The sequence below is a fragment of the Citrus clementina genome, unplaced genomic scaffold (assembly GCF_000493195.1).
Source record: "Citrus clementina cultivar Clemenules unplaced genomic scaffold, Citrus_clementina_v1.0 scaffold_5, whole genome shotgun sequence".
NCBI lineage: Eukaryota > Viridiplantae > Streptophyta > Magnoliopsida > Sapindales > Rutaceae > Citrus > Citrus x clementina.
In genome coordinates, this window is record NW_006262201.1 from 4214636 (window position 1) to 4230446 (window position 15811).

General features: G+C 36.8%; 1 protein-coding gene, 3 long non-coding RNA genes and 1 pseudogene across 5 annotated transcripts; all 5 read left to right on the forward strand.

Annotated features, from left to right (window-relative positions):
* The first annotated feature begins 1274 nt into the window (after nucleotides 1-1274).
* On the forward strand, nucleotides 1275-4889 carry LOC112098284 (annotated as a pseudogene).
* Nucleotides 4890-5826: 937 nt separating this feature from the next.
* On the forward strand, nucleotides 5827-9460 carry LOC112097792 (putative disease resistance protein RGA3). Its single transcript, XM_024183371.1, has 2 exons — nucleotides 5827-5898; nucleotides 6644-9460. The coding sequence occupies exons 1-2, from the start codon at nucleotides 5827-5829 to the stop codon at nucleotides 9458-9460; spliced, it is 2889 nt and encodes a 962-aa protein (XP_024039139.1).
* A 279-nt stretch (nucleotides 9461-9739) lies between these two features.
* On the forward strand, nucleotides 9740-10047 carry LOC112098299. The gene is made up of 2 exons (XR_002905415.1): nucleotides 9740-9831; nucleotides 9983-10047. It is a non-coding gene; the product is annotated as an uncharacterized LOC112098299 (long non-coding RNA).
* A 930-nt stretch (nucleotides 10048-10977) lies between these two features.
* LOC112098289 lies at nucleotides 10978-12080 on the forward strand. Of its 2 annotated transcripts, none has more exons than XR_002905398.1 (3): nucleotides 10978-11032; nucleotides 11737-11897; nucleotides 12048-12080. It is a non-coding gene; the product is annotated as an uncharacterized LOC112098289 (long non-coding RNA). The 2 variants fall into 2 exon arrangements; XR_002905397.1 differs by lacking the exon at nucleotides 10978-11032 and adding an exon at nucleotides 11039-11219.
* A 317-nt stretch (nucleotides 12081-12397) lies between these two features.
* Nucleotides 12398-13051, forward strand: LOC112098298. Its single transcript, XR_002905414.1, has 3 exons — nucleotides 12398-12482; nucleotides 12617-12668; nucleotides 12949-13051. It is a non-coding gene; the product is annotated as an uncharacterized LOC112098298 (long non-coding RNA).
* The last annotated feature ends 2760 nt before the right edge of the window (nucleotides 13052-15811 follow it).

Genomic DNA, 15811 nt, shown 5'->3' on the forward strand with positions numbered 1-15811 from the left:
TGTTTTGGAAACTGAACCAATTGCTAATGAATGCAAACAAATTCCTGTTACATTGGGTCGTCCATTTTTAGCTACTGCTAATGCATTGATTAATTGCTGGAATGGAGTAATGAGTTTATCTTTCGGCAACATGACATTGGAACTCAATGTGTTCAACATATGTAAACAACCTCACCACCAGGAAGATGATGATAATGAGAATGAGGAGATTGATTTCATCGAGCCAATCATTGATGAACACATTCAGAATAAGAATTTTACAAACTCAGTGGAAATTTATTCTGCTCGTTCTTTTGAATCGAGTAAGAAATTAGATTACGATACTGATAACATATACCCTACACTTGATTCTATGCAGGTACTTGCTGACGGTGACCAATCAAACTTTAAAAATACAGAACAATCTAAAGAACCAAACGAAGAGGAAGTACCAGAGCTCGAATTAAAGCCCTTACCGGAAGAATTGAAGTATGCCTATCTTGGAGAATAACAAACTTATCCGGTGGTAATTTCTTCCCAACTCACGCATGATCAAGAAGGTAAGTTGTTGTCTGTACTAAAAAGGCATAAAACTGCATTTGGTTGGACCTTAAAAGACATAAAAAGTATTAATCCTTTAATCTGCACACACCGAATACACTTAAAGGAAAATACCAGAACAACCCGTTAACATCGACATTATCAGTGTAAACATTAAATACCAAAATCAACCCCAAAAACTATAACTAAACTATCATGACTAAAATAAAGTTTTTTTTTTTTAGATATTCGTTGTAGTATCTCTTTAGATGACAAACAAGAGATAAAATACATAAATATTTGCTGTGTAAATAAAAATAAATAATTTTTTTGAACTGAAAAATATTCTCAAAAACTAAATAGTTCAAACTTTTTTTAACATTATCGGTTCTGGACCTGAACCGAACCGTGAACCGTAAACTGCCCACCCTTACGTAGTTGTTTCCGTTAACCGATGTTGTATTGCTGGTATAAAATTGTTCAAATGTTCAAATCACAGTCTCCCGCTCTCAGCTCAGTCAGAGTTTCAGGTCCAGAGACTTCCCGCTGACTGAGAGCTTTTTTGTAGCAGTTCTACAAATAATGGAGTAGAGCTGATTTTATGATTAATTTATTTCCTTTTTCAATTTCTTATGATTGCGATTTAATCTGGAAAGTTAAACGTGAATTGTTTAGTGCGGATTAAATGTTCGACGAATTTCCCGCAAGAGTATTAAGTTAAAGAGAAAAAAGAAAACAATTGAGCGTGAGCGTGAGCGTGAGCGAGAATGGTGTTTGGGCAAGTGGTGATTGGTCCGCCCGGCTCGGGAAAGACCACTTACTGCAATGGCATAACTCAGTTTCTCAGCCTTGTTGGCAGGTAACTTCGTTTCTTGATTTCAAGCAGCTTTATCTTTGATGACCAAAAAAATTGATTTGGGCTTTGCCCATTAAATGAATGTAAGAGCGGTAGGGAATAACTGAGTTATAGGATTAGCTTTAAGTGAACATTGATGGTAACATGCGCGTGAAGGTTGTATGTGTTCAGTGGCAAGCTGTATGCCAATTTGGTCTATATGGTTGCTTAGGTAGTAACTTATTAATTTTTACGCAGGAAGGTTGCAGTCATCAATTTAGATCCTGCTAATGATAGTTTGCCGCATACTTTGTCATTGAACTTTCTTACAAATGCTGTGGTTTGTTGTAGTATAATTAGTTCAATTGGAAACTTCCTTGATGTTAATATAGAAATGAGTGTGCTGTGAATATTGAGGACCTCATTAGACTAAGTGATGTGATGATGGAGTATTCACTTGGTCCCAATGGAGGTTAGTCAGCCTATTGTTGTTTACTCTTTCTTGCTTTATCACGCAATGATATTCCTTTGCTTTACAACAAATTTCGTGAAATTAACTTCAATCAAGTGGCAATGTTCATATGCTGTTGAGATTTTATGGACAATGATTGGTAGACTTTATATGCCGTCTTCTTTCTTTTTGCAGTGATATGCTTGTATTCAATGAGCATGTACTTATTCTATGGTTTCTAAAGTAGGTGTTTTTATGATAAACTAGGTCTTGTGTATTGTATGGACTATCTAGAGAAGAATATTGACTGGCTGCAGTCGAAATTAGAACCACTTTTGAAAGGTAAGAAGAGGCCATTTTCCTTCATTCTAATGCCAATAATGCTGTCATGAGACTCATAAAAATGTTAAAACGTTAATGTTTTTGGTATTTTGCAGATCATTATCTTCTGTTTGATTTTCCTGGCCAAGTTGAATTATTTTTTCTTCATTCCAATGCCAAGACTGTTATAATGAGACTCATAAAGAAGTTAAATCTCAGGGTATTGTTACATCTTACATCTATGAAGGGACTCAAAGAGTTGAGATGAATTCATCTTTGTTATTTTGATGCCAGAATTGTGCAATTCTCAGTTGGTTCCTTGCACATGCAGTTGACTGCAGTGCATCTAGTTGATGTGCATCTTTGCAGTGACCCCGGGAAGTATGTTAGTGCTTTGCTTCTCTCATTGTCTACGATGCTACATCTGGAACTTCCCCATGTCAATGTCTTGTCTAATCGATCTGATTGAGAATCATGGAAAGCTAGGTGTGGTTTTAAGTGTATCTCTCCTACTTGTTTGTTTAGTTTGAAATATCAGATATTGTCACAAGCTCCTATTTGCTACATTTCCTCACCAATCAATTACTTTGGGTATGTTGCAGCTTTTAATCTCGAGTACTATACAGATGTGCAAGATTTGTCATATTTACAGCATGCTCTCGGTCAGGACCCTCATTCTGCTAAGTACAGGTTTGAATTCTAGCTGAATCAATGATGCAAATTATGTTCATTGCTATTTCTGCTGTTGTTTCTATCATTTTCAATTGTTACCTCCCCTTGCCATCTACTGCCACACTGCAATGCCTACACAAATGTTATGAAATTTGTCAATGGCAATGCCATCCTGTTTGTCCAGAGACAGCTCTTAGATGCAAGTGAACAATTTTTGGCTTTGGCCGTAGTACAGCCTTAGATTTCAACTTGCCATATCTTGTCTCGGAAGTCAAAAGAAAGCGTATATGTTAGCCAAATTTTATTTGAATTTATTAAGTAACAATGAATGGGTCAGAAAAACAGTTCCTCTTTTGTTTTGATCAGACTCAATGAATAAGTGTTTAAAATGTGCCTGTCCTAAAAATATAGATGTGTGGTTTCACAAAATTTTCTTGATCTTAAGAAAGAGTTATCTTGAAAAGAAGATAACATGGAGAATTCAGCAACTATACAGTCATATTGATGTCTGTCAACTTGGGTCAGATGGTGTCGTTTGGATGGAGATGTTAGGTCCCAGATGGTATGCTTGTTATCAAATTCCAGTCTAATTCATTCATGCTTTGATGACATATGCGGTGCAGCTTCTTATCTAAGACCTGTATATGTTCAGTCATCATTCAGTTCTGTATTTGGCTGTCATTCTTTCAATGAATTCAAACCACTTTCTGAATACTTGCAAGGGAAATTATCATTCGTATACCCTATATTTACTCTGTTATCAAAAATACTACAACACTTTGAGGGTGTATCAATCGTCCACCATAAGTTGACAAAATGTATCAACCGACCACCAAACCGTTAATTGTCGTTTGAAAGTTAACGGAATTACAGTGAATTGACGATTTTACCCTTGAAAATTATCACTTGTATACCCATAAAATTCTCTTTTTAGCACTTGTATACCCTTAAATTATCACTTGTATCATATGAAAAGACCAAATTACCCTTCTGATGTTATCATATTTAAACGGCAACTAACGGTTTGGTGGTCGGCTGATACATTTTGTCAACTTAGGGTGGACGATTGATACACCCTCAAAGTGTTGTAGTATTTTTGATAATTGAGTAAACTAAGGGTATACAAGTGATAATTTCCCTACTTGCAAATTCATCCAGTGTTGTCATTGAGATGCCAATATGTAAAGGAGCAATAGTTGCCCTTGATAGTATGCTTATTGATTGCCTCTTGCCTCACTCAGCCTAAGGAATCTGGTTGTATGGTGTTCTTGTAATTTCATTTGGAGATAAGTAATATCTGTTGTTCAAATGTATTTTATATACAACCAGTTCATAATTCTGCTTGCAGAAAGCTTACAAAGGAGCTGTGTGATGTAATAGAAGACTACAGTCTGGTCAATTTTTCAACTTTAGATATTCAGGTCATCAGTTTCTCTTGAATTCTTTCTTGAGTTTCTTTGAATTATTTGTGAATAAGATCTTAGTTGGCTGCTCCTCTTCAGGATAAGGAAAGTGTGGCAAAACTCGTGAAGCTGATAGATGAAAGCAATGGGTACATCTATGCTGGCATGGATGCCAGGGCAGTTGAATTCAGCAAGATTGCCGTTCGCGATGTTGATTGGGATTATTTCGGATATCCTTCTTTTCACCTATTTTCAATCTTGTTATTCTCATATTCATAAAACATTTTGGTTATTTAATTATGGTTCATCATATGCATCTGCATCTTCTAACTTGTTCGTTTGAGAAACTAATTTTGCCGTTAGGTAGGCTTCAAGCTTGATTCATGCTTTTTTCAAAAATGTACCAAAATCATGGAAACTTCTTTTTCCCAGATATTGTATCCACACTTTTCCCATATAATTGGGTCAGACAAGTTTTGCTTAACAAAGATATCTACAGTAGCCGAAGTGCAGGAGAAGTACATTAAGGATGATGACGATGTTAACTAAAATGGGACGTGAAGATATGTGGTGTGCAAACCGTAAGCCTGCCTCTTATTTTTGTGCATGTTTACTTGCTTGTGATTCACGTTTGTTAATCTATTTTGCTCTCTTGCAGGAGTTATAAAGTTTTCAATCAATCAAACATTTAACTCAAGTCCTTAGCTCTTCACGGCTTGAATGGGTCAGATAGGACAAGCGCCGAAGAGGTGGTTTTAATCAAACCCCTCCTAATTATGATGTATGGTCCAAATCTCGGACTTTCTGTACAATATCGAGCGATTCGGACCTTTCAAGTCGAATATTGATTTTTCTCCAGTATTGTTTGTAATTACAAGAAACGAAGTAATGAAATTTATCACTGCGTTCATAGTTATGCTTAAGCTCAAAGATTACCGTCAAGATCATTTTGGGCCCTCAAAGAAACATGATGTTGACACATGTAAAATTATGAAGCTTGTGATTAAAATACTTTTGACATATATATGTTAAGTACTATTAATAATTAAACATATGAATAAATATGGTCAATGAGGAGAGGATAAAATAAAATGGTTTCATTTTTTGAATTACTCAACCGCTTCAAACTTCTAAGAAGTAGATATACAATGAGTGGAATACTGAATTGAGTGCGAGCTGCGGATAACTTATAAAATTGGGATGCAAGCTTCAAGGAAAGTGTATTGCTATTCAAATGTAGATTTCAAATTAGGAAGATATGCCAGCAAATTGTATAAAAATGTATAAATTGATCAGTAACATTAATTCCAAATGATGAAATGAGTTATCTTGATCAAAAGGTCAAGAACCTACCTTACTTCTCTTAGAGATAACTTGCATCAACCGTTGTGGTATTCATACTTGTCTTCAGCTAGTAAAAGTGAAAGTTTCACAATTGAAATAAAGCTAAGGGAAGATGCTATGCTGCATTTATTATTATTATTATTGATGTGGTCGAGAAGTAAAGCCATGCATATGATGAAGTATAAATAAGAATGCAATAGCCCGGAATTCATTTTCACAAACACTTCAATATCCTTTTGATCACTTTTGCAAACATCAATTTGTCTCCTCTTGTATTCACCATGGTTGATGCCGTCATTTCCCCTCTCGTGGAGCAGCTGACTTCCTTCGCTGCTAAAGAGATAATACAACAGGTGATCGAAGTTAAACCCCCCATATTATAAATACTTCTAATGATTTTAATTGGTTTTGTTTTTATCGAAAACATTAACTTTGCTTTATTTTACTTATTTAGGCATTTTAAATTTTGAAATTTGAATTGAATTTAATTAAAATGTGATGTAGTTAGTAACCACTTTTTTTTATTTCATTTAAATTCTCAATAACTACCTATATTTTGGTAACTTACTGTAACCCCCGTATCTAAGAAATGATCAAAACCCACAATTTTAACTCCACATAAATATTCCATGTTGAGCTAAGTTCGATGTTGAGGTAAGTTTTTGCATAACATTCAAGTTTGTCAAATAGTCATTAATTAAATGTTTAGTAAAAACTTATCTCTGAAAAATTTCATAATTTTCTTACATTCTTTGAGTTTGGTAAGTGACTTCATATAATTTCCTTTCAATTTAAATTTTAATTTGGTTTCTGATATAGTCTCTTTACTGAATTTATATCTTTTATGATTCTTGGATTTGGGGCTCCAACTTTTTAGGATTTGATAGTCACATTTTATGGCATGCTTAGATTGATTTTCATGATTTTTAGTACTCGTTAAGTGACTGAGAATTTGACAAAAGTTTGAAAGGAAATCCGTTTCACGATTCTTATGTGGAAGGTTCATAAAATCATTAAATTTGGATAGGATTCATTAGCAATATGTACAAGACTCTCCATGAAGTTTCGTAATTTTTCATTCGGTCTGGGGTGGTACAGGTAAAGCTTGTGGTTGGTGTTGAAAAAGAAGTGAAAAGCCTTACCAGCCACCTTCAAGCCATTCAAGCTGTTAGCGATGATGCAGAGGAAAAGCAAGTGAAGGACAAAGCTATTAGACTTTGGCTGGGTAGGCTCAAGTACGCATCCTACGACATTGAAGATGTGTTGGATGAATGGATCACGGCAAGAGGCAAATTGCAAATTAAGGGTGGCGCTGATAAGAAAAAGAAGGTTTGTTTCTGCTTTCCCGCCTCTTGTTTTGGATTCAAACAAGTCTTTCTACGTCATGACATTGCCAACAAGATCAAAGAAGTCAGTGAAGAGCTACATGATATTGCCACCCAAAAAGACATGTTTAAATTTGAGAGTAGCAGTAAAAGTAGTGAAAGACCAAGGCGTGTGCAGAGTACCTCCTTGATTGATGAGGAAGAGATTTGTGGTAGAGTTGGTGAGAGGAATGCACTCTTAAGCATGCTGTTGTGTGAGAGCAGTGAGCAACAAAAAGGCCTTCATATCATCTCAATTGTTGGTATGGGAGGCATCGGGAAAACAACTCTTGCACAACTAGCATGTAATCATGTTGAGGTAAAGAGAGAGTTTGACAAAATTTTATGGGTGTGTGTATCAGAAACTTTTGACGAGTTTAGGATTGCCAAAGCGATGCTTGAAGCTTTGACTGGTTCAACTTCTAATTTAGATGCATTGCAATCTCTTCTTATAAGTATTGATGAATCTATTGCGGGAAAGAGATTTCTTCTTGTCTTAGATGACGTGTGGGACGGAGATTACATTAAATGGGAACCATTCTACCGTTGCCTAAAGAAAGGTCTCCATGGAAGTAAAATTTTAATTACGACACGTAAGGAGTCAATTGTGAGCATGATGAGATCCACAGATATTATCTCTATCAAGGAATTGGCTGAAGAAGAATGTTGGGCATTGTTTAAGCGGTTAGCATTTTTCGGTCGTTCCACTGAGGAGTGTGAAAAATTGGAACAAACTGGTCAAAGAATTGCAAGAAAGTGTAAAGGTTTACCTCTTGCTGCAAAGACAATGGGAAGTCTCATGAGCTCTAAAAAAATTGAAGAAGAGTGGAAAAGAATTTTAAATAGTGATTTATGGAAGGTAGAAGAGATCGAGAAAGGTGTTCTAACCCCTTTGTGGTTGAGTTATAACGATTTGCCATCTAGAGTAAAAAGATGTTTCTCGTATTGTGCTGTCTTTCCAAAAGACTACAATATAGAAAAAGACAAACTAATTACTTTGTGGATGGCTCAAGGTTATCTTAGTGCAGAAGCAGCAGAACAAGATGAGGAGTTGGAGACTATAGGTGAAGAGTATTTTGGCATCTTAGCTTCTCGCTCTTTCTTTCAAGAGTTTGAGAAACGTTATGATAATCGTATTATAGCGTGCAAGATGCATGATATGGTACATGATTTTGCCCAATTTGTTAGTCAAAATGAATGTTTTTCGTTGGAAGTTAATGGTAGTGAGGAACTAAACGTCACAAACTCTACAAACTCTCTTGATGAGAAGGTCCGTCATTTAATGTTAATCTTTAGTAAAGGGGCTTCATTACCGGTTTCCACTCTTAGAGTTAAAAGAATGCGTACCCTCTTAATTAACGATAGTAGATCTGATCATTCATTATTAAATGGTGAGATCCTAGAAGAATTATTTAGGGAGTTGACAAGTTTAAGGGCATTAGATTTTGGCAAATCGTATAACTCAAGTTGGTATTCGACTCTGGAGATTCCGAGAAACATAGAAAAGCTGGTACATTTAAGATACCTTAATTTGTTTTATCAGGGAATAAAGAAACTACCGGAGACATTATGCGAGTTGTATAATCTAGAAAAGTTAGATATTAGTTTATGTTTTAATCTTAAAGAATTACCTGAAGGGATTGGGAAGTTAATAAACATGAAGCATTTACGAAATAGAGGTACTAGTTCTTTAAGGTACATGCCAGTAGGGATTGGGAGATTAACGGGTCTCAGGACCTTGGATGAGTTCCACGTGAGTGGAGGAGGAGGTGTTGATTGTAGGAAAGCATGTAGGCTTGAATCTCTCAAAAACTTGGAAAACCTTCGAGTGTGTGGTATATGTAGACTGGGTGATGTATCAGAAGTGGGCGAGGCTAAGCGATTAGAACTTGACAAAAAGAAATACCTCTCTTGTTTGAGACTTCGGTTTGATAAGAAGAAAGAAGAAGGAGAAAGGAGGAAGAACGAGTACGATCAACTTCTTCTTGAAGCCCTACAACCACCTCTCAATTTAAAGGAATTAGAGATAGAGTACTACCGAGGCAACACTGTTTTCCCCAGCTGGATGACGTCATTAACCAACTTAAAGAGTTTAGATCTCTCTTCCTGTGAAAATTGCGAGCAGCTGCCTCCTTTGGGAAAATTGCCATCCCTTGAAAATCTCCACATATATCGCATGGAGAGTGTGAAAAGAGTGGGTGATGAATTTTTGGGGATAGAAAGTGATCATCATGGCTCATCTTCATCGGTTATTATTGCCTTCCCCAAATTGAAATCACTCACAATTTCTTTGATGCTGGAATTGGAGGAGTGGGATTATGGGATTACAAGAACGGGAAACACCGTCATCATCATCATGCCACGTCTTTCTTCCTTGACAATTGGGAATAGTCCCAAATTAAAGGCACTGCCCAACCACATTCATCAAACGACAACATTGAAGACATTGCGCATTTGGAGGTGTGACCTTCTGGAAGAACGTTACCGCAAGGGGGAAGGAGAAGACTGGCCTAAGATATCACACATTCCCAATCTCCATTTTGGGCTTTGACAAGTAATTTCTTCTCTTACTCTGATTTGCTTTGTTGTTGTTTTTAATCTAATTAAGAAGCGTAAATAGCATTTTGAATCAAACTCTATATCAGAAATCTGCAATACTTACTTTCTAATATTCTGATTTTCATATCCTATGAATATACGATTTTTAATTTGTGGGATGGGTAACGTTACTGTAAAAGATTATTAATGCAATATGAGTAATTCTTTTGCAGGACAAGTGGCCTACATTTAGTTTGGCTTTGGAGTTGAATAATAACCTTTCGAGGTCCCGACAACCAAAAAACGAAACTTAATTTGCCACAGATTGCACGTATTGCCATTATTGACAATTTTCTGCACAAGCTTAGGTTGATGTCAAAAGAGGTAAATTATTGGCATGCCTGACTATTTTGACCATTACATGATTCATAAGTTTACATTAATTTTGATTTTGAGTTGAGTGATTAATTTTCTAGGTTTGCTTACTTTAACTGGGTGACCAATTTCTTGTAACCAAATGTATGATGTGATGCAGGAAGCAGGGCAGGACATGAAAAGAGAAGCTTATTAGAGGAAGGATTGCCAGTAACAGAATCCAAAGAAAAAGAAACCATTTCGAGGCAGCAGTTGGCAGTTGGCAGTGAATGGAGCCCCTTGAAAAAACCCCCAAGCGGTTGCACTGCAATTACGATCATCCTCGGCCTCAGGTAATTTCTTCTCCTGCATTTTTGTTATTTGCTATCAAGTGACTATTTTAAGTATGATTGCATTAAGCTGCTGCTGGGAAATTTGAGGTTTTGATGACTGCCCATGCTATTGTAAGAAGCTGCGGTTCTTTTCATCAGCCTGAACCTGGACCTGCCGCTATGGATAACTCAGTTTTTCTTTTTTTTAATCAACTGCCATCTTTTCCACTGTTTAGAAACTCTTTAAGATTAAACTTTAGTAAAGTTGTTTTAGTTATTCATGTAATCAGGCTGAGGATACTTAGCTGCCTATTTAGGCAAATGTCAGAATTTAGTTTGTTCGCTGGGTACTGGTGGGGACTGGCAAAGGATGATGAGATAGTTTTTTGAGTGAGTAAATTTTGGGAGCTTGAGTGTATTGGGATTTGCAATTACAATCATCGTCTGCCTCAGGTGATTCTTTTTCCTGCTCTGTCATTGTTTGTTCTCTAATTCAAAAGCATAAAATATTTCAATCAATTTTTATGCCAGGAATATGCAAAAGTTTCTAATATTTTATTTCCATCTGTTACAAGATCAAACTGAAGCAGAACTCAAACAAAAGTATGCTACTTCTTGCGGAAATCTTGCCTTTGTTCAGATTATGAAACCATTTCCATGCAGCAAATTCATCCAAAAGTTTGAATAAGTTTCACGGTTGGACACTGTTGGCTTCTTTTTCTTCTGGGGTGCATTTAGGTGCTATCAAGTGACAGCTGTAAGTATGATTGCACTAAGCTGCTGCTGGGAAATTTGAGGTTTTGATGGCTGCCCATGTTATTTTCAATAAACTATTGATGTAAGAAGCTGTGGTTCTTTTCATCAGCTTGAACCTGAAACTGTCGCTATGGATAACTCAGGTTTTTGTTATCAACTATATCATCTTTTTCACTATTTTGAAACTCTTAAGATTAAACTTTAGTAAAGTTGTTTCAGCTATTCAAATGAAAAACTCATTGATTTGAGAATTCCTTCATTATTGTTTCTAATTACAATGCTAACGATCCAGATAAAATAATATTTAATCGGCGAAGGTGTCCCTTGGAAGTACATCCTTCTTTTTCTTTTATTATATCAATTCTTGCAATGAGCTTAGTGAAGCTGTTGTGCTAATCATGCCACTGCATAATTTGGCCCCTAATGTGGGTACTCTGTTACATTGTTCTGCAAATTCTCCAGAAGTTAAAATCAATAAATTTTCTATTAGCTCTAGTGCTTTGACCTAAATGCTATTCTATATTCTGATTACAATGTTTTAACCTTTAAATTAACTACCCCTAGATGTTGGATTTTCTAGAACTTCAAAATGATTAATGGAGAAAGATCCCATTATCGTTATTGCTATAAGAAATTGATTTATGCATCCAAAGATACATTATATATTTCTGTGTCTCTATTTATAGATGACATTTAAGCATCCATAAACCGTCAGACAGAGGAAGGGGGTTCAGTGCAAAGATTCTGTTGACCTAGGGTTGACTGCATATGTCACTTGTTCGCAATCTATTATTTATTTTATATTTTGAAGAATTTAATGGGTAATCCTAATTGTTTGTTTTGGCAGGTATGTGTTGTTATCTCCTTCTATCTAACAGTCGTACCTAAATAGCATAGTTTCATCTGTGTTACCATGTGATGTACATAATTTCACATTTGCCTCAGATTAAGCTTAATTTCCCACAGAATAGAGCTGTCGCGACTGGACTTAGGTTGATGTCCAAAGAGGTAAATTATTGGTATGCCTAGATAATTTGGCCATTTCCTAATTCATAAGTCTACATTAATTTTGATTTTGAGTTGACTGATTTCTTTTCAAGGTCTGCTTCCTTAACGGAGTGACCAATGTTTTTCAACTAAATTTATCATATGATGCAGGAAGCAGGGCAGGATATGCAATGAGAATCTCATTGGTGGAAGTATTGCCAGTAACAGAACCCAAAGAAAATGAAACTGTTTCAAGGCAGCAGTTGGCAGTTGCAAGTGAATGGAGGCCCTTGACAAAATTCTCAAGCGGTTGCAATGCAATTACGATCATCCTCAGCCTCAGGTAATTTCTTCTCCTGCTTTGTATTTATTTGTTATCTAATTAGGAAGCGTAAAGTATCTTGAATCATTTTCTGTATCTGGAATATATGCAAGAGTTTCTAAAATTTTGATATGAGTGTGATGATGGTAATTTCTGTTTTCTGTCTGTCTTCAAATGTTAGAAAACTTTCATTGAGACGCTTGAACCGAGTCATTTTTGACAAGTGAAGTGCTGAAGAGTGAAGAGTAAGAATGGTGCTAGATTGGGGAATAAAGCAAAAGGAGGTAAATTATTGGCAGCTTCTTCAGCCTTATTTTCTTTGGACCAGTGCCTAACTCACAAGTCTCCATAATTCGGCTTTTGACCAGTTGATAGATAAAATTTTAATTTCATTGGTGCTAATGTACCCGTGAAGCAGGCAGAGAAGGACTGTGGAAAAGAGAAGGTTTTTAGTGAAAGCTTAAACTCAGGTAATTCTAAAAATTATATGTTTTGGCTGATTTATCTAAATCAGGAAATTTTATTTCCATCTGTTACAATAAAACAGAAACAGAACACAAAGAAAAATATTCTACTTCTTGTGGCAATCTTGCCTTCATTCAGACTATGAAACCATTTCCTTTCACCAATTTCTTCCAAAATTTTGAACACGTTTCATGGTTGGACATAGTTATCTTCTTTTTCTTTTGGTGCATTTAGGTACTATCAAGTGACAGCCATAAGTATGATTGCATTGTTGGGAAATTTTAGGTTTTGATGGCTCCCCATGTTATTGCCAAGAAATTTTAAGTCCTCATGTCAGAAGCTGCGTTTCTTTTCATCAGCCTGAACCCGAACCTGTCACTATGGATAACTGAGGTTTTTGTCATCAACTATATCATCTTTTTCACTGTTTTGAAACTCTTAAGATTAAACTGTTGAGAAGTCAATATTAGCCCAAATAAGTCCACACCTAAATTAATTTGATGTCATTGCTTACATCAATTTAGTTAGGTGAATATTAGCCCAAATAAGTCCACACCTAAATTAATTTGATGTCATTGCTTACATCAATTTAGTTAGGTGAAAATTAGGTATTTTTCCCATGTTTAATTTCAATGGTTTAAATTAGTTTGTGGTTATTTTAATGAGTGGTTTAGATTGTTTCTTGTAACCTATAAATACCTCATTTGTATTTGAGTTTTATTATTCAACAATAAAAAGCTTTATTATAAGCATTTGAAAGCTTTCTTAAGAGTTCTTCTCTTTTTGCAATTTTGTGAGATTATTCTAAAGAGAGTTTTTCTTCTTCTTGATCAATTAGAGTTTTTACTCTATTTTGATTCAACATTTGGTATCAGAGCATTGGTTGTAAAGTCTCTTGAAATTCCGAGTATGCTCTGTGGTTGCAGTTTTGACTGATCTTCCACATCAGAAAAGATTTCTTGAGATTATTGCTGGGGTTATCACAAACCTTGAGAGGGAGCTTCTTTGTGTCAAGAGTAGTGTATTATTCTGCACGGTAGTCACTCAAGATTGTTCGGTGTAGTCAAAGTCTTGTCGATACGATGGGTGATCTTCAAGTTGTTGGAGGAATCAAGAAGCTCAACAACCAAAACTATAACACGTGGGCAACGTGTATAGAATCTTACCTTCAAGGTCAAGACTTGTGGGAGGTTGTCGGTGGTAGTGAAGTTACACAACCGGCAGCGGAAGATGCTAACGGCGTCTTGCGGAAGTGGAAAATTAAAGCAGGCAAAGCAATGTTTGCTTTAAAGACCACAATAGAAGAAGAAATGTTGGAGCACATTCGGGATGCTAAATCACCGAAGGAAGCGTGGGACACCTTCGCTACACTCTTTTCGAAGAGGAACGATACAAAATTGCAACTTCTCGAGAATGAACTTCTATCAATGGTGCAACGCGACATGGCGGTTGCCCAATACTTTCACAAGGTGAAGTCGATATGCCGTGAAATTTCAGAATTAGATCCGACAGCTGCTATTGGGGAAGCCAGGATAAAAAGAATAATTGTCCATGGCTTGAGACCCGAATACCGAAGCTTTGTAGCCGCTGTACAAGGATGGCCGACACAACCATCACTTGTTGAGTTTGAAAATTTGCTGACAGGCCAAGAAACTATGGCCAAGAAAATGGGAGGAGTCTCACTAAAGGGTGAAGAGGAAGCGCTTTACACCAACCAAAGCAGAGGTGGTTCAAGACAGCACAACAAAGGCGGATCTAGAAAGACTGGTGAACAGACAAAAAGTCATCAGGGAGGGAATGGCTCTCGTCCAGGGGGAGCTTCGAAGAATCGTGACAGTAATAGAAAGTTCGATGGCGAATGTTACAATTGCGGGAAGAAGGGCCACATGAAGAGAGATTGTTGGTCCAAAAAGAAGTCTACCGAAAGCAATATTGCTACTTCTAGTTCTAAAGAAGATAGTGAAGATAGCTGGGATGCCGAAGCATTACTCGCTATGGAGGAAGAAGAATTAGCTCTCACGGTAACAACACCAGAAAAGATTAACTACGAGAATGATTGGATCGTAGACTCAGGCTGCTCAAATCACATGACGGGTGATAGACAGAAGTTGCAAAACTGTTCTGAGTACAAGGGAAATCGTGTGGTGGTAACAGCTGACAACTCAAGGTTACCGATAGCTCACATCGGTAAAGCGATCGTTACACCTCGATATAGTCCCAACCAAGTGCCACTTCAAGATGTCTACCATGTTCCAGGAATGAAGAAAAATTTGCTATCCGTAGCTCAATTGACATCATCAGGCCACTATGTCTTGTTTGGTCCACAAAATGTGAAGGTATTTCGAGACCTGAAGATCTCAGAAAACCCTACGATGGAGGGACGACGATTGGAGTCAGTTTATGTGATGTCAGCTGAGTCTGCATACGTAGACAAGACAAGAAGGAATGAGACGGCAGATCTGTGGCACATGCGGCTAGGTCATGTTAGTTATTCCAAGCTAAGTGTGATGGTGAAGAAGTCGATGCTTAAGGGACTTCCACAACTTGACGTGAGAACAAATACTGTTTGCGCGGGATGTCAATATGGTAAAGCACATCAATTGCCATACGAGGAGTCGAAGTTTAAAGCAAAGAAACCATTAGAGTTAATTCACTCTGATGTGTTTGGACCAGTTAAGCAACCATCAATTGGCGGAATGCGGTATATGGTTACGTTCATTGATGATTTCTCCAGATATGTATGGGCTTTCTTCATGAAAGAAAAATCTGAAGCATTCTCAAAGTTCAAAGAGTTCAAAGAGATAGTCGAAGGAGAAGTGGAGCAAAAGATTCGTTGCTTGCGCACAGACAACGGGGGTGAGTATAGCTCGAGAGAGTTTTCTCAATACCTACGGGAATGCCAAATACGTCATCAGTATACTTGTGCCAATACGCCACAACAAAATGGTGTAGCAGAGAGGAAGAATCGGCACCTTGCTGAAATTTGCCGGAGTATGCTACATGCGAAGAATGTACCTGGAAGATTTTGGGCCGAAGGTATGAGAACTGCAGCTCATGTCATCAACAAGCTTCCTCAACCAAGGTTGGAGTTTGTTTCACCCTTTGAGAAATTGTGGAACAAGAAACCTACAGTTAGCTATTTTCGAGT